General features: G+C 41.7%; 1 protein-coding gene across 4 annotated transcripts in view; it reads left to right on the top strand.

Moving 5' to 3' along the window:
• Positions 1-18,116, top strand: part of MARK1 (microtubule affinity regulating kinase 1) — a 114,257-nt gene that overhangs the window by 11,444 nt on the left and 84,697 nt on the right. The window contains exon 1 of one of the 4 annotated variants that reach the window (XM_044266805.1): positions 8,216-8,273. The exons of the other annotated variants lie outside the window; for them this stretch is intronic. Coding sequence (XP_044122740.1) covers positions 8,229-8,273 — 45 coding nt within the window. The 5' untranslated portion in view covers positions 8,216-8,228. Of the gene's footprint in view, positions 1-8,215; positions 8,274-18,116 lie in introns of those variants that run through there. 4 annotated transcript variants of the gene reach the window in all.

Raw genomic sequence — 18,116 nt, 5'->3', positions numbered from 1 at the left:
TACTTCCTATGTCTGGAAATTCCATTATATGAAGTCCCTGGGGCTTTAGCTTTAGTGTTTGTATCTGTTGATTCTCATCTATTGTGGCTTCTTTGTTTCTGTATTTGCTGTTCTTTGGGGATGAACTCATATTTGCCTGATTTTTATCTGTGTGAAACTTGGGGCTCTGAATTGAGGATGACTTCCTCTAGAGAGGCTTTGTTTTTGCTACTGACCTGGGACTTTTTTTTAAAGACTTATTTTTAAGTAATTACTCCCCCTATGGAGCTCAAACTTACAACCCCAAGATCAAGAGTTGCATACTTTCCTGACTGAGCTAGCCAGGATCCCCTGACATGCGACATTCTAGTATCCTAAAGGAGTTCCAGGTCAATGAAGGAGTTTTACATTCTCTAACCTTGTAGTGAGTCCACGGGTTAATATTTGGACCCCAGGGCAGTGCTGGGTTTTGTAGTTGCTTTCAGCTGGAGTTTTTTTAATGCTTACTTATTTTTCCCTTGTATTTTCTCTTCAAGCCCAACAGTACACTTTAAAGTATGTTTTATCTTGGAAAACCCTTCATATTACCTTGCATGCTAGTCAACAGAAAGATTGGAATAAACGTTTTGGAAATGGGTGTTCAGAAGTATCCATACTTAAGTGATTTTACTACCCTAAATTACATGTCATTTCTCAGTTTCTCATCTGCACTTAAAAATATGGACAACTTTCTAACTTGTTTATAAATTTTCTAGATCAAAAATCTTAGTAGATTTTGGAAACCATTTGTTAAAGTTATTAAGATGATGTTTTCAAAAATTACAGATTATCCTCAGGAAGGTACTCCCTAGCATGATTTTCATAAAAAACTTTTTGTATACATGGTGGGTGGATGGACATATGAATACAGTCCTTGAAGTCAAGTGTCAACATAAACTGAATTTGTAGTCAGCCCTTCAGATCCCAGTGTCACAAATTGTTAAGCTAAGATATTAAAAAATCAAGAAATATATTAATATGGCACAATGTTTAATCACTGAAAAGTTTGTACCATTGAAATGTAATATGTTTCCAAAAATTTTATCTTTTTGGTATCATGTGTTTTAATATAATACATATATAATTTAAGTCAGTATTATTATACCCATACTTAAAACTTTCAGTGATAGGGTACTTGATCTAAAGTTTGGATCCTATTCTTTTTTTTAAGATTATTTATTTATTTATTTGACAGAGGGAGAGAGAGAGAGAGATCACAAGTAGGCAGAGAGGCAGGCAGAGATGTGGGGGAAAGCAATCTTCCTGCTGAGCAGAAAGCCTGATGTGGGGCTCGATCCCAGGACCCTGGGATCATGACCTGAGCTGAAGGCAGAGGCTTTAACCCACTGAGCCACCCAGGCGCCCCTGGAGACTACTCTATACAATAGAGTCTAGCATTGTTCTAGAATTCTCTGAGTCAACTTTTTCTTCCTAAATTGAAAATACTTTGAGGCCAGAGACTACCTCCAATATTATTTATGTATATCTTGTATTTCCTCCCATAGTTTTTGGCATAATTTTGGCACTCAACAATTTAATAAATCAAGGTCTAGTTTATTCACTTATTCTCAAATGACTTTATGAGCCAGCTTGAGAGATCACTTCACATTCATACTCCCTAAGCCCTGCTCTGTTGCACTCTGTTCATACACAGTTTCTCTACGGTGAGATCCAGAAATCTCTCTTCTTAAACCTCTCCATTATTCTGATGTTGATATTTACTGACTAGGCTTTGTAAAAAAAAAAACAACACTGATTTATGTGATGATGATCATGATTGCATTATAATAAATTTGCCCGTTATGTTCTAGAACGTGGTGTGGGAGAAGTGACGAATCAGTCCTTTCGGTGGATGATGGCAGCGGTAGAAAACAACAGGGAATTGTCTGTCTCAGGGGTAATAAGGCACAGTGTGTGGCATTTGTGGGTCTAAGGTTGAGGAAGGAAGTAGTGAGGAATTTCACGTTCTTCCTTCTCCCAGCTTTATATGGTGAACCATATTGGGAAAGTGGTGGCAGCAGAGTTCACCATGTGGTGCCCATTCTGAGAAAGTATTTTTAATACTGTTTGACCACTGTATCCATTTAGTTCAGGTTGTCAACAAATCAGAAGCTGAGCCACAGTCCAAAGTTTGAATGAGCTGTCTGTAAAGGGTATGGTAATAGGTTTCTTTTGAATCTTTAAGGCAGGCCTGCCTTTCACTGGGGGTCCACAGTGCTACTTTCGCAGTTTCCAAGGAGGGTTTGCTTCTATTTCCTTTCCTATTTGTTTTCATCTCAACTGGAGACCAAAGGGATACAAAGGCAAATGAAACCTGTTCCTGCCCTGGAGGGACTCAGAGCCTGACCGGGAGATAGACGGAGACAGGCAAGTGCAGTAGGAAGTTACAGTTCTTGTCCTCCGAGTGAGCAGGACACTGGATAAAGAAGGAAGGGGGAGGGGGGGCGCACAAGAAAGGTTCACGGCCTTTGAACTAAGGCTTGAAAGGCAAGAACTGCTTTGCCAGGTGGCTCTGTGGAAAGAAGAGACAACTGGGCTGAAGGAGCGTTGTGTGCAGGGCCCTGAGCGTGGGGCTGGGAGGAGCGGTCAGGGAGAGGGCCGGCCGTGGACTGGAGACCGGGCAGGGCTCCGCGAGTCTCAGCAAGACCTGCTCCTGGGGCACCGGTAGCCCTTGGGTGACTTAAGTAAAGGGCCGACGTGATTAGATTTGTATTCTGTGTATGCTGAAGTGTTTTAGAAACGTACTGGTTTTTCAGTTTAGTGGCCTCGGGCACCTTGCTGGCTCTTGGTGGAATATGTGACTCTTGATCTTGAGATTGTGAGTTCAAGCCCTGCATTGGGTATGGCGATCACTTAAAATTAAAATCTTTAAACAAAAGTTTTTTTAAAATAAATGTTGTGACCTGTATTCTCAAGATCCACACAAGAACTTTGAATCTGGTGTTTTGAACACTTGTTTTGGTATACTGGAGAAGGGTTTAGTGAGGGGGCGATGCCCGTGCCAGTGACAAAGAACTCTCTCCTTGAACCAGACTTCAGGTCAGCCCCTCTGAGCCTTGTTCTCAAGTAGGTTTGACTTTGGCCTTCATCTCTGCCCTGTCCTTCCAGGGCCTGCACGGCTCCAGCTTAGCAAGGAATTCCGCTAAGTCTGTTAAGTGGGAATCCCCAGCGAGGCACCCTCTTAGGCCAGTTTAGCAGGAGTCCCCTGACCCTCAGGTCTCATCTTGGTAATTGTCCATCCACTCACCTCAACTCTGAATCCCAGCTGTCTTTACTGTATTCAGAGCTGATCTCTCTCCCCTATCACAATACCCTGATGCAATAATCTTGAATAAAGCCTTTCTTACCATTTAGAATGTCAGAATAATTATTTCTTTTTAAGAAAGATTAAGGAAAGATTCATGTTTCATCACGAAATCCCAAACACATTTTACTGGGAGAGGATGTACTGGGAGTGAGGGGAGAGAAGCCCACAGTAACCGTATTAGTAGACCAGAAAGCAGAACCTCTCAGACCTAGTGCAGAAGGATAGTGTGCCATAAAGAGACTAGGACAGGGATTTCTTAGCAGAGGCTGGCGTTGGTGATTCATCCTTCTTTCATGGTGTCCTCTCTGTGATTTTGATAGACGGGAGGACTGCAGTTGACCTGAGGGGGGACGATTATTCAGCTGGTTTATCTTGGTAAGTTGCTTAACCTCTCTCTGTTTCTTCTGGTGCTTACTGGTACATTTCATTTTGGTGTCTGTCTATAAACCGGTTATGCTGTTTTCTACAGAGATGATTTATTATCTGAACGCACTACTAAGTCACGCAACTGAGTCTTCCGGCCACGCTAAATTCTTTCTGATTTCTACTTAAGCAACAAAAACTCGAGGGAATTAAGTTATGTACCAGTGGCCACTTGTGTATAAACCTGGAGAAATAAGGAAGGATCTGTCCAGTAAATTCTGAAACATGAGCGCCCAAAGAACAGGCTAAGGAGGGAAGTCTTGAGGAGAGAAGGTTGATACCAGGTGGGGTGGTTGATCACGTCTGCCTTTCTCTTTTCCTTTCCTCCCCAGCAAGGAGAGAAATCAAGGGGAGGGAAGAGTATGTTGGGAAGGAGACTGTGTTCTCTGTTCTGCCACAAGGGAATTATTTATCGTGTTTCTGGTTCTATCTCACATGTGCTTTGTGACAGTACTTTCAAACCGTGCTGTGATTCCATTAAACCTGTCCCACACACCACGCTGCAAACTGCTTGAGACCAGGCACCAGGGTACTGATTCCCAGAGCCATTCAGCTGCAGCGTCTGGCATATAATTGACTTTCAGAAGTTTTCAGAACTGCTGGCTGGTGTTATGTAAAAAACAGCAAGGATATGTCAGTAAACTACGTTCCTCCCTCTTAAAGTACTTTAGCGTGGTGCTGTGCACATAGCAGCTGCTTGATAGGTGTTTAGTAAATATATACAATTAAGATTCACCCATTCTCTGGAAAATTTTGAAGTACTTTAAGAATCTGAGGGGCTGCTGTGTAGACACTGTATTTGCTTTTTACATTCTGGTCATTGTTGTATGAAGGTCTGAGGTGTTTTGCAGAGATATTTCCTTTCACCCCTAGCATTCATGTTCATAACTTAAAGTCATCGGTTAAATTTTTATTGTACTTTAAAAAATTGGTGCAGAAAGTGTATTGACATTTAAGTTGATATGATTATTAGCTTATGTTAGGGGAAAATTACTGGATTTTGTTAGATTTACTAAATATATCAAAACCTAAGTCTCAGAATAAAGCTTTGACTACTAGAGTGTTAAATTAAATCTAATCTAATGATTTAAAGAACAAACATCCATTGTAATTTCTGGCATGAGTTTACTGTTAGGTTTTTGTACTCGTGGGAGTGAAAGAACTAGGAAGTTTCTGAAAGAATTTAATACCGTATTTTTAGATATAATTTAAGCAGATGTTTTCTTTTTATCCCCTGGGGACTCAGTTGTGTTAGCTCATAATATCTTCTGGCAAGCAGTAGTGAAAGACCTCCCAGAGGGGGTTTTTTGCAGCGGGGATGGGGGTAGGGGAGTGGGGTAGGGGACTATCTCAGGAAGGAGTGGCTCTAGAAATAAAACAAGGCCTGTGGCTCCTTGTCTGCCTCCTGAAGTGGAGTGATTGTCCTCTGTATCTCCAGTTCAGATGTAAAGGCGGGGGAACTTCTAGGTTATGAGTACGCACTCTGAAGTTAGACTATGTGGGTTCAAGTCATAGCTCTGCCATTTATGAGCCCTGTGATCTTGGGAAGCCACTTATTTTCTTTATTCCTTGGGATTTTTATCTGTAAAATGTAATAACAACAGTACCTACTTTTGGGGTTGTTGTGAGGTTTAAATGATTGAACACATCTAATGCCCTTAGACCAGTGCCTGGCACCTAGTAGAAGGTGAGGAAGTGCCAACTGCTCCTGCTTTCATTGTTAGTAGCCGTAGTAGTAGTAGTGGTGGTGGTACATTTAGGTAAAGGAAGTAAAACTTCATGCTACTGGAGTATATGTGATTTTAATTTTTTAAAATTTCTGTATTTTAAATCATAGATTTGTATTCCTTTTTATACCAAAAAATTATTAAAATCATAAATTTACAGTGTGAAGTATAACTTCCTAGTTTGCTGGAATGCTTATATTCATGTAAGAAAGCCAAGTGGGAAGCCAGATTTTCTGCGGATGACTCGGTGAACAAGGTCTCAGAGCAGGGTACAGAAGAGGATAGGTGTGTGTTGACATCAGTGTTCTCAGTGGGAACAGACAACCTCTAAGGTTGTGTAAGGTTTAAGAGCACCAGCTTGCAGACAGGACATCCCTGGGGTTGATTTATTCTCAGGTTAGTCATTTATAAGGTAAATGACATTAGGCACACCTCCTTACCTGTGAGATGAGAATACTCCATCCCTGGTTGGGTAGGTTGTTGGTTTTCAGTTATCAGGTGTATATGACATCCTTTGCAATAGCCGGTGTTCGGTGATGGTACCAAGGAGACAAAGAATCAAAACCAGGGTGCTGAGGAAATTGACATTTGCTTTTGGGACCATGTTCTTTTTCCTACCTCATGATCTTAAAATGCGCAACCAAACTGACGTTCTTGGGGGTTCCCGTTTTCACATGTTCACCATTTTCTTCATGTCACTACATTCATTCTTCAGGCTGAGAACAAATATACTTGGATTGATTACTGCTGTAAACATGCTAATGGAATCTCTCTCTCGAGACTGCTTTGAATTTACTGAACCCAAATATAAAGGCAAGTCTTAAATCAGGCATTTATGTGTTGGAGATAATTTTGATAATGCCACTGTGTATGCCAGAATATAGTGTCTTCTTTTGTCTTTTCTGAATCATCGTGCTTATATTTTTGCCCCTTAGAAGTTACAGAAAATAGCTTGATGAGCAAGGTTTTGGTGGATTTATGAAGTTCTTCTAATTCTGTATTTGTCCTCCTTTTCCTTTAAGGAAATACATTTCTCTTCATCTTTCTGAAAATAATACTTGATAGATTTTTTTTTTTACTCAAGGGACTTAATTTCACCTTAGTCAAGTTTCCGTAACAGTCAAATTAGAAATACAGCCCCATGTTCATGTACTTTTTAAAAGAAAACATTGCAGTGTTACCTCTGTTATCGTATCTGGGTTCAACTGGGGAAGCAGAATTGTGTGAGTCGTATAGATTAAGGCTTTAACCATGGGATTAAAGTTATGCAGTGGTTTAGTATTCTGTATATGGTTGCTGCTTTGGAGTCTGGTATTAAGAGGCTGAAATCCACAGCACCATCAGTCAGAAAGGACGATGAACACGAAGTGGGAGAGAACAGGACTCAGCGGAGCCCCGTGAGGGCGAAGGGGAACTCGTTTCTCTCACTCACTGCTTTTCCAAGCTCTGACATGGTGACCTGCAGGATAAGCGGATGCCCTTCATCACAGAGTTGCCGGAGCACCTGGACTGGGATCCCCGGCAGCCCAGGCAGGTGCTCCAGCGGGAGCTGGAGAGCTGTGAAGCCTGACTGCCGCTCCATGCTCACGAGACGTGCCAACAGATCGTCTCTACCAGCGGGAGCTGCAGCTGTGCCAGGCTCGGCACTGACCTTCAGAGCATATCAGTGGCCACAGTTTTAGTTCTGCCTTCCAGGTCTCTGGCACGTTTCTCTTGTGTCCAGTATTAACCCAGGACCTTAGAGGGAAAGGACTTTTGAGAAATATAATTCTAAACTTACATATCGGAAGTCATCACAGACCACTCCATGTCACCTTGCCCTAAAAGAAGTCTAGGATTTGGCCGCACTTCTTTTAACCACAGTTAACTTCCAAATGAAGATAAGAGCAAAATTATGCTTTTGCCTAATATGATGCATCCATCCTAGGTATACCAAAAATATGTTAACCCTCTCCTCAAAAGAAGACATGAAGTCCCTTTATCTTCTGAATCACACTCTTCTTTTTATACCTTGTAACCTTAGTATTGAAATACAAAGTTAGCTGATATTAACACTTTAATATTAGGTGACATGGAAGTGGGGGAAAGAGCATTAAAAGAAAGAAAGAATTGGCTAATTTATGCACAAATATATTCATACCCAATAAGAGATACTCCTAAATATTACAGTCCTTGTTTCTGCAACTTGTCATGTGGTTACAGATGGTATTTTTAATTACCTTCTTCTAATTCCATGTTCTCTCTCTCTTTTTTTTTAAGATTTTATTTATTTATTTGACAGAGATCACAAGTAGGCGGAGAGGCAGGCGGGGGTGGGGGGGAAGCAGGCTCCCTGCTGGATGTGGGGCTCGATCCTAGGACCCTGGGATCATGATCTGAGCCCAAAGCAGGGGCTTTAACCCACTGAACCACCCAGGTGCCCTAATTGCATGTTCTCTTTGCCCTCAGCAGTCACCTGAGTGATTATAATTCCTTGCCTGAGGAGGTAACCCCAAACTTGATTCCTGAAGAGTCTGGGACATCAGAAATCATGCCTCTTTTGGGTTATTATAATTGTCCATGGACCTGTCTCAGGACAAGGGAGTAAGAAGAGGTGCGCCAGAGGCTCTCCTGTGTTTAAACTTGTTCTTCTTAAGCCATTATGTAACAGCAACGCAATTTCCCCTTGATCATCAGGATCATTCACCCTAGCCAGTATGATAACCCTCTTCTTTGACTACTGATCCACTGCCGTGAAGCAGTCTCAGCTTGCAATGCAATGGACCATTGCTGTGACACCTGCTGCAAACAGTCCCGTGGTAGGTTCTAAGACTTCTATGCTAGCAGCATACAAAGTTGCAGAGACTAGAAAGAAAAATATTTTCTGATGGGTCACTAAGGGTGACAGGGAGAGGAGCTACTCCAATTTCTATCTCTTGACTCCTGGGCCTGTGAATCCCGGCTGTGGGAGAACTCGTCCTATGTATTATCACCCATCCAGAGTATGTACAGCATCCCGGAAAATGCTACCCCAGCTCTGCAAGCTTTTGTCACCCAGCCGGCATCACAACAGAATCTTTAAAAGGCCATTCCACTGGTTTCTCAAGCCAGCTGCTTCGGGGTGGCGGGGATACAATAGGAACAGTGAATTCTTCGGGCATGAGCCCATTGCCGTGCTTCATTTCCTACGAGAGTGGTTCCTTGCTTAGAAGCAGCACGTGTGGAATGTCATGGTGGCGGAAGCCTATGCTCTAAGTCTATCCAGGGTGGTTTTGCCGTAAGTGTTATGAATAAGGAAGGTGTGTTCCTATCTGCAGCAAGTGTTTATTCTAGTGAGATCAAAAACGCGGCCCCGTCTGTGATGAAAGTAGTCTCGTTTAATCAGCCTGCCACCAGGTAGATAACTGGCTAACTTCTCCCCACCTCCTGGCAATGGTGGTGTCGTTGGGGGAGTTCAGTGTTATTCTCTGCCGTTGGCAGATTGGCCGTGGTGAGTGTTAGGCCGTGCTGCTAGGAAGATGGGTGGCTGGAGAAAGAGGCTGATGTCTTCACCATGAGTCATATCTGGTGAGGATTCACACGGGGCACAGCTGTCTCCACATGCCATGCTCATTCGGGGAGACCTAGTCACATTCTTTTTCCTTGTCATTGATTTTCAGATCCTGTTCCTTCTCAGTCCTTGATCATTCAGCCAAGCCATTAGCACAGTCTGTGGATCTCTGTAGATCCCTACTTTACACTCTCTTTGCAAGGCAGAATAAACAACCAGGTGCCCTACTTGAAGTTCTGCCCCCTGAGCGATTTTCTCTTGGCCACTGTTCCTTCCGTGCCGCCCAGAGTGGGGCTGTGGTGCTGCCACGGTCGGCTCCTGCGCGCCGCCTGCGGATCATGCAGAACCAGCTGGAAACTAGACTGCAAGTTTTTATGATGTTTACCAGCAGGTCTCCTCAGGAGTCCACAGATGTGGGTGTAGACAACATAAGCAACGTAGCAGGAGTGGGGGTCAAGGGCAGCTCCGCCACTGGCACGTGCAGCTGGTCTTGTACCTTCAGGACTTGCTCAAGCCTCTCTGATATATGACGTCACTTCTTTTAGATGATGGAATGTTGCTGTGCCAGCCCAGGTTTCATTGACTTCATGAATCAGACGACACCTAGGTCTTAATGAGAAGCTCACGTTGAGTAATGTTGGCCTGTGACAGTTGACCTGTGGTCAGCTGTTCAGTCTCTCCTGACTACCCATGGCAAGCCAGAAGGTTCCCCCAGAGAGAATGGTTATCTACGGAGGGTGGCATAGTTTTGCTCCAAAATGTTGAAAGTTTGCCTTGTGATTCACATTGGTGGGGGGGGCACCAAAGACTCAGTACATGATTTCTCTGTACCCCAGTCCTCAAGCCACAGTGAGCTTTCTGGGTTCCAGGGGTAGAGTAGCTTATTGATGGCCCTCAACCTGTTACACAGCCTATTTTTCTGGGCCCTATTAACAAACTGGCAAGCTGTCAGTTTATCTGTACTGGTAATGATGTATATTTTACTTCCAAAATTCATATCCATGGTGCCTCTTTTTCTAAGGGTTAGAGGGACCAGGTGCTGCAATTTGTTCTTCACTCTGGGAGAGATACCGCAACAGCTCCCAGGCCATTAGATTCCCAGGAACTTCACTGAGGAGGCAGATCCCTGAATTGTTGTGGGGTTTATTGCCTACCCTTTGGCGTACACGTATCTTATCAAGGTGTCTTGAGTGGTTGTTAACTTCCTGCTTAGCTGATCCAGGCAGCATAATATTATCAACATAATGGACCAGTGTGATGTCCTGTGGAAGGAAAGGTGATGAAAGTCCCGGCACACTAGGTCACTGGTTCTCAACTGGGGTCACTGTTGCGTCCCAGAGAACATTCCGCAATATATGGAGACATTTTTTTGTATCACCGTTCGGGGGCAGGCATCTGGTGTGTAGAGGCGTGGGGGGCTGTTAAACACATGCACAAAACGGCCCCCTGCAGCAAGAGCTTATCTGGCCCCAGATGTCTGTGGTGCTGAGATGAGAAGCCCTGGACCAGATGATGCCGTGGGCTACAAGTGTGAAGCACCCTGCAGCGGCGTAGGGTGAGGCCACGAACTGCTTCAAATAGTCTTTACTAACAAGTGGAGAGAAAAGTGACTGAGTGCATACCAGGTGCCAGGGTTTCATTGATTTGACCCAGCAAAGAACCCACATCTAGAGTAGCAGTTATAATTGGAATTACCAGCTGATTAAGTTTTGATAATTTACTGTCAGTTGCTGAGATTTGTCTGTCTTCTGCACAGGCCAGAGAGACAGTTGAATGGAAATGTGGAAATTGGCATCACTGCGTCTTTATGGGGGCGCTCATCTCTGCGGGCCCTTCACGACGCAGGATTGCTTTTGGTTTACTGTTTTGCTAAGACCGTGTAGTTCTGATCTTTTTCACCCACCTGCCCTTTCCTGGGATTTTAGCCCTTACATTCATGCATAGGCTGGGGAACCAGAGTTTAGGTTCTAGCAGGTGCTGAGTATTCCAACTGTGTATTCCAGAACTGAGGCAGTCACCACAGGATGGATTTGGGGGGCCCACTGGTCCCACTGTGAAATGGGCCCAGTCCAAAATTTCATCGATCATCTGATTTCCTTAAGCTCCTTCTCTGACTAGTTTAACACGGTAAAGTTCTGGGTCTCGAGGAATTATTGTTAGTTTGGAGACAGTATGGGTTTGCTTCCCACATCCTCCAGTGCGTAGTCACTCTAGTAGATCACCGCGGTTCCCTCTGGGGGAGAGTTAGGGGGAGGATTTACCTATGCATTTGGGGGTAACTAAGATTGTCTTTTTTCAAAGACCCTTCATTCAAGGGTCTCTGGGCCTTTGAACTAACTCAAAGCTGGGAATTGTTTGAGGGACTGTGACTGTATTTTGCTTTGAGTCATAGTGGGAGCTCGAAAAGCACCTGACCTAGACTTGGTGGAGCCGAACATTTCTTCTTTCCAAATCTTGCACAAATTCCTCACGGCCAGTAACTCAGAACCGTATTGGGAAGAGAATTTGGGGAAAAGGTTGCAGGTCAGCTAAGCTGACAGTACCAAACCACCAGTTATGTGGAGCACAGAGACGTTATTATCCATGCTGACCGTGGGTAATTTGACTTTTCAAACTGAGCTTTGTTGCTTATGTATACTCGTGTCAATTACTGCCTCAGTTTATCACTCATTTGGAATAGCTGAGATCAGGGCCACTAAGTGTGTCTGTGTTCAAGTCCAAGAGCACCATTCACATGAATTAGGACGCATAAGGTGCACCCCAGAGTTGTACAACACAACAGCTTTGCTAGGGTTAACGTGTGACTCAGTGTGTGACCAACACATGACAGGGATATTCCTGGCTTCTGATGATTTGAGCTCTTTTTGACCAGAATGTTAACTGGTGATGTGCGTTTAGAAGGTTGCAGCTTTTAATAACTACTCTTGCGCGGAAGTAATATTGTACAATTTGTTTGACTAGAACATTGGAGGTTTTTTTTCTCTACATTTTTGGACAGTGTTCAAAACAGTAACTTTAGCAAATGAAATGATTCTGAATATAGTCTCCTCCCTCCTAAAAAATGACTAAAAATCTATAATTTTATTACATGAATATTTAGAACAATAGGATGTGTATATTCGTACTGATCATTGTGATGTGGTTATCATGTAACAGTCACATGAAAACCAGACTTCTAAGTTACAGTGAAGTAAAAGGTTGGGGGGTAGTTGTTTCAGATTGAGGTAAAATTTAGCTACAGAGAAATGCACACTTTTTTTAGTACAGTCCAGTGTGTTTTGATAAAAGTATGTATCATCCCCAGTAGAGATAAAGAGTATTTACATTATTATCCCCAGAAATTCACTTCTGCCTTTTTCTTACCAGCACACTCCCGCAAATACTCAGCACTGCATGTTTCTATTACTACAGATTATGTTTGCCTGTTCCAGAACTTCCTTTAGATGAATCAAGTAGCACATGGTTCTTACTTCTTTAGTATATCTTGTCTCAAATTCATGCATGTCGTATATATCAATAAATTCTTACTTTTTGTTGCAGAATAGTATTCTTTTTGTGGATATACCAAAATTTGTTCATCCACTTTCCCATTGATAGACATTTGGGTTGTTTCCAGTTTGGTGTTATTAGGGATAAAGCTATTATGGACATTCTTGGTCAAGTCTTATTAGACTTATATTTTTATTTGTTTGGGGGAAACATGTAGGGGTAGAATTGTTGGGTCATAGCAGAGGCATATTTTTAACTTTTTAGGAAGCTAAAGTATTTTCCAAAGCAGCTGTAAAATTTTATACTCCCACCAGCAACGTATGAGAGTTCTGTTTTTCACCAACGTTTGGTGTTGTCAGTCTTTTTTATTTTAGGCATTCCAGTGGGTATATAGCGGTAGCTCATTCCGATTCGTGATTTCCTTTTCCCTACTGACTAATGATGTGCAGTTTTTAGTATGCTTATTTATTTATTATGAGATTTGTATATGACCTTTTGGGATTTGTATGTACATATCTTTGCCTATTTTTAGTTTGGGTTGGCTCTCTTTTTGCTCTTGGTTTGGAGAAGTTTATAAAGATAAATTCTGGATATAAGTTTTTTTGTTAGAAAATATGTCTCAAACCCAAGGAAGTATCCAAAAAAATAAAATCCAAGGAAAAGTGATAGTTGGAGATAAAAGTTCGGGAGTTATGATATAGCTAATATTGAAAGTCAGACGCCTGTTTAAATTCACTTAGGGGAAACGAGTAGCTAGAAATAGAGGGTGTACCAGTACTGCGGTGGACTGAATTGACATGTTTCCTCCCTTCTTGCTACAAACAAATATACGGGTTTAAATATAATTTTTTAGAAGTTTATTAACTATGTAACTGAGCTTTAAAGGAGGCAAAAGTGAAGAGAAATCAAATCCACGATGGTGAGTATCCGCTCACAGCATGACTGTCCTCAGGGTTTTGGATCCGTCGTGAGACTGTGAAGTAAGGCTTCAGCATCCTCATGGGGACAAGCGATCTGGCACCACCACCACCCGTACTAGGTGAAATGGGCTTCCTACATGAAGCTCAAAGCCTAGATAGCTATACCTCCATGCAAAGGAAACAGAAAAACCGTTACTCCTGGTTGAGGGAGCTGCCATCTACCTAATGCCTAAAGTTTTAAGGGGAAAAGATTACTTTAAAGAAATCAAGCAACTCTGCTGTTTGGGGACTGGAAACCCCAAACTGAGAAATTAACTTAAAAGTAGTTTCATATCTTCAGTAGATTCTGGTAGAAACAAATTAAAAAGTGCTCAGTAGAATTACTTTCATAATCTGTAGCTCAGGGGTGCCTGGGTGGCTCAGTGGGTTTAGCCTCTGCCTTCTGCTCAGGTCATGATCTCAGAGTCCTGGGATCCAGCCCCACATCGGGCTCTCTGCTCGGCGGGGAGCCTGCTTTCCCCTCTTTCTCTGCTTACTTGTGATTTCTCTCTCTGTCAAATAAATAAATAAATAAATAAATAAAATATTTTTTAAAAAATCTGTAGCTCATAGGACTGTCACACACATAAAATTTTATAGACTACATGAGGAAACTAACCATCTTCGTGGAGCATTAATGAAAGCAAAAAACAAAACAAAAACAAACAAACAAACCAGAGCACTAACACTCCAAGAAGTAGAAATAGAAATAATGGGGCAATTTGAATGTAAATTTGTTTAAGATAATTTTGAAGGCAGGAACAAAAATCATAATGAATAAATGCAAAGAAATAAGCTAATTAGGGAGTTATATAGAAACTCTAGAAATGAAATACATAGTCTTCAAAATTGAGAACTCAGTAGAATAGCTAAGCAGCAGGTTATACCTAAAAGCTGAAGATGGGCTCGGTGGAGTGGAATGTGGATCTGAGGCAATTACTTAGAATGAATCATAGGGAGAGAGACATTGAGATTAAAGAGCAATCAAAAAACATGGAGAATAGAATGAAAAGCACAACTTAGATTTAACAGGCATTCCAGAAAGAGGTTACAGCAGAAATCTTTCGAGAGGCAATCTTTGAAAAGGTGATAGCTGAGAATTCTGCAGAATTGGAGAGAGATGTATCTTTGGATCGCACTGAATACCTACCAGAATTAATTAAAAAAAAAAAAACCATTGGAACTGCAAACTCAAAATACAAAGATCTGAATAGCAGTCAAAAAGAAAACCTGATCCCCAAAGTAACAATGGTTAGATGAACAGTAGAGGTCTCATCAGCAATAAGAGCTATATTAAAGCGGCGCCTGGGTGGCTCAGTGGGTTAAGGCTCTGCCTTCAGCTGAGGTCATGGTCTCAGGGGTCCTGGGATCGAGACCCAGCATCAGGCTCTCTGCTTGGCCGGGAGCCTGCTTCCTCCCTCTCTCTGCCTGCCTTTCTGCCTACTTGTGATTTCTTTCTCTGTGTCAAATAAAAAAGAAATATATTTAAAATGGAGTACAGTTTTACCCAATGTGACAAAAAATAACTCTCAGCCTGAAATTCTCTCCTTAACCAAGCAAACCTTTAAGAGTAAGGACCCAAAAAAGGTATTTTCAGACAAATAAAGACCAAGGATTTTCTACCTACATAGCCTTGCTTTTTAAACTACTAAAAAGTATAAGTGAGGAAGAAGGACGTAGAAGAAAAGAGTTGGATATAAGTGATTTGAACAAGCAAAGACATTTCAGGTTGATAAATGTGAACACTGACTTTAGAACTAACAGAGTGATTGCTTACATTTAGAATGTTGGGAGAAAAATGAACAGAAGTGTTAGATACGAATAATGTGGAAAATGGCAGGAGAAACATTGAAGTGGAAACTTTTGAGGTCTTGATTGCTCGGGAGGAGGATGAGAAATGGATTATATTTTAAGTTTAAGACATATTATACATTTTAAAATTTAAAAGAAATAGAGTATATCCTAGCTTGGAGTGGGGAGGAAAATTAAAGTAGACTAAATCCAGTAGAAGAAAGAGAAGGGGAACAAAAGTTAGGTAAAATAATCATAAAATAAATAAAAGAGGATTACACTCTCCTGTTTAAAAGAAAGGGTTTCTCAGTTTGTGTAAAAACTAATAAAATCTCAATACAACTATTTAAAAGTGACTAAAGCTTGATGACAATTAAAGGAAGAAAAAGGTGATAAAAACCTGTTACATTAATGTTACTATCAGAACAATAAGATAAAGAACATTATTAGACATAAAGAAGGTAGGTGCCCTAAATCAGCAAAGATAATATTTATAAGGAACAGTAGTCAATAATCTGTAAGTATATAATAACACGGCCCTCAAATATAGAAAGCTCCCAAAAATGATATGTTAAAAAGTTGGTGAATAGATGTTTTTAAAAAACATTTATAATAATTTTAAAAATTAGAACAAACAAAAATGGGACAGAATAAACTTTATTCAATGGACACGTATTGAATTTTATACTGCAGACAGAATTAATATACTCCCCTCTCTGAACGTATATAGAATAATTTCAGCTAAAGTACAGTTAAGATGAAATTTATAATCCTGATTGCACATCTTAGAAAATGAAGGAGGTAAGAAGTAATTAGCGAGCTTTAGAAAGAAAACTAAATGGGTTCAGGTCAGTTTTGCAACTTAAAGAACAGTTTAAACGAAAGAAAAATAGAAGGAAAGACATAATGAAAATTAGAGCAGACCTTAATGGATGAGAAAACAGGAGACTGAGAGAAATCAGTAATGGACTCTTTGAAATGAATAAAAGGAAGGGGTGCTGGAGACAGGGCTCTGGTGCATGCCAACGTGGTGCTCTAGAAAAAAGGAGCAAAGGACACTGAAGTATAACTTGGGAGGAAAATCTGGAGAGCGTTGTGTTGCAGACGCCGCGAGCATAAAGGAAAGGGCTGGCTGTGTCACAGCCCACGCGGATTTTTTTGACAGGAGGTAACTGGTAGCCTTGACAAGACCAGTCCCGGCAAGATGATGGAGACAAGTCTGGTTGGAACGGGTTGAAGCCAAGATGGACAAGTGGTGCAGCAACTTATGAACAACCTCAAGACCTTCTTGTGATAGCTTGTTATGTGCAGGGGAGCAGAGAAACAGACTCGTAGCTGGAAGGGGGGGACCCATGGTCCTGAGAGAATCTTGTCTTTTATTTATTTATTTATTTATTTTTAAAGATTTTATTTATTGACAGAGAGAGATCACAAGTAGACAGAGAAACAGGTAGAAAGAGGGGGAAGCAGGCTCCCCGCTGAGCAGAAAGACCGAGCAGAAAGACCGAGCAGAAAGACCCAGGCACCTGAGAATTTTCTCTTTTAAAAATGAGATCCAGGGGCACCTGGGTGGCTCAGTGGGTTAAAGCCTCTGCTTTCAGCTCAGGTCATAATCCCAGGGTGCTGGGATCGAGCCCCGTGTCGGGCTCTCAGCAGGGAGCCTGCTTCCCCCTCTCTCTCTGTCTGCCTCTCTGCCTACTTGTGATCTCTGTCTGTCAAGTAAATAAATAAAATCTTTTAAAAAAATAAAATAAAATGAGATCCAAGGATAAAGCATCATATGAAGTTTTGGAGAAGGGTAAGGTGAGTGCACGGTATGGAGGGTTGTCAGAAAATTGAGTCCTCATTTGAAATTTGAGGCCAAAAACGTAAGTGAAGTCAAGTAGCCCCCTTGTGTGTGTGTGTGACAATGTTGTGCTGTTCAGGGTGGGTGTGCCATGGGAGCACAACGGACTTGGGGAGGGTTGGAGGGTTCACTGAGCACATATGAAAGAGGGAGTGGAAAGCAGGGCAGGAAGGATGTTTGCAAGAAGTAGGGGAGTAGAGGGTCCCGGCATACCACCTGGATAAGGAACACCAAGGGGGGCTGGGGCCCAAGTGAGTGGTGGTGAGCTTGGGGGAGGCTCTTGGATCAGAGGTTTTAAGGTTGGAGAAAGCTCTGAATATTCCAGAGCAAGGTACTGGGGACTTGGGAACAAGAGTTAACTTCATCAAATAAATGCACTAAATGTTCTGAGCTTCTACTTGGGATATGTGAAAAGTTTAAAAAAAAAAAAAGTCACAAAGAACAAAGCTGTGAGCACAATTTGATTATAGTGTTTATTTCAGTGCATGACAAGATTTAAGCATTTTCTGGAAAGTTCCGTACCATTCTTAAGCATACGGTCAGAAATTTTTTCTTAATATTGTCTGAGTAGATCTGCTGGGATAGTATAGACAAGAGGTTAATGAAAATTGGGCTTGGGTGAAGGAAGAGACAGCATGTTAATGAATAAAAGATCAAGTGCTCTGCATTTGGAGTTCGGCCAGGCAGCTGTTGTGTTCTTTTTACTTCTGGATGTTCTGGATTTCAGAATTTCACTGGTAAAATTTGTATAGATAAATAAATCTAAAAACCTTTTGGAAATGGTTTAAGATTGCTAACTTTTTGTTTTTTGAGTAAGTGGGGAAAACTCACCATGAGCTATCAGCATAATTATTTAAAGAAAAGGACAACTGACACCAAGTGAATACAAGGACATGACCTCAAAATAAAGGCTGGTTCTTTTAAGAGAGAACATGCGACAATCTTACACTAACATGCATTTACATACACACTCATATATGTTTTCCGTAGTTGCTCAGGACCTGTGTAAACCTCCACACATGTGGCT

This window comes from Neovison vison, chromosome 10 (assembly GCF_020171115.1).
Source record: "Neovison vison isolate M4711 chromosome 10, ASM_NN_V1, whole genome shotgun sequence".
NCBI lineage: Eukaryota > Metazoa > Chordata > Mammalia > Carnivora > Mustelidae > Neogale > Neogale vison.
Note: the sequence above shows the minus strand (reverse complement) of the source record. Positions and strands in the feature narration are given on the sequence as shown.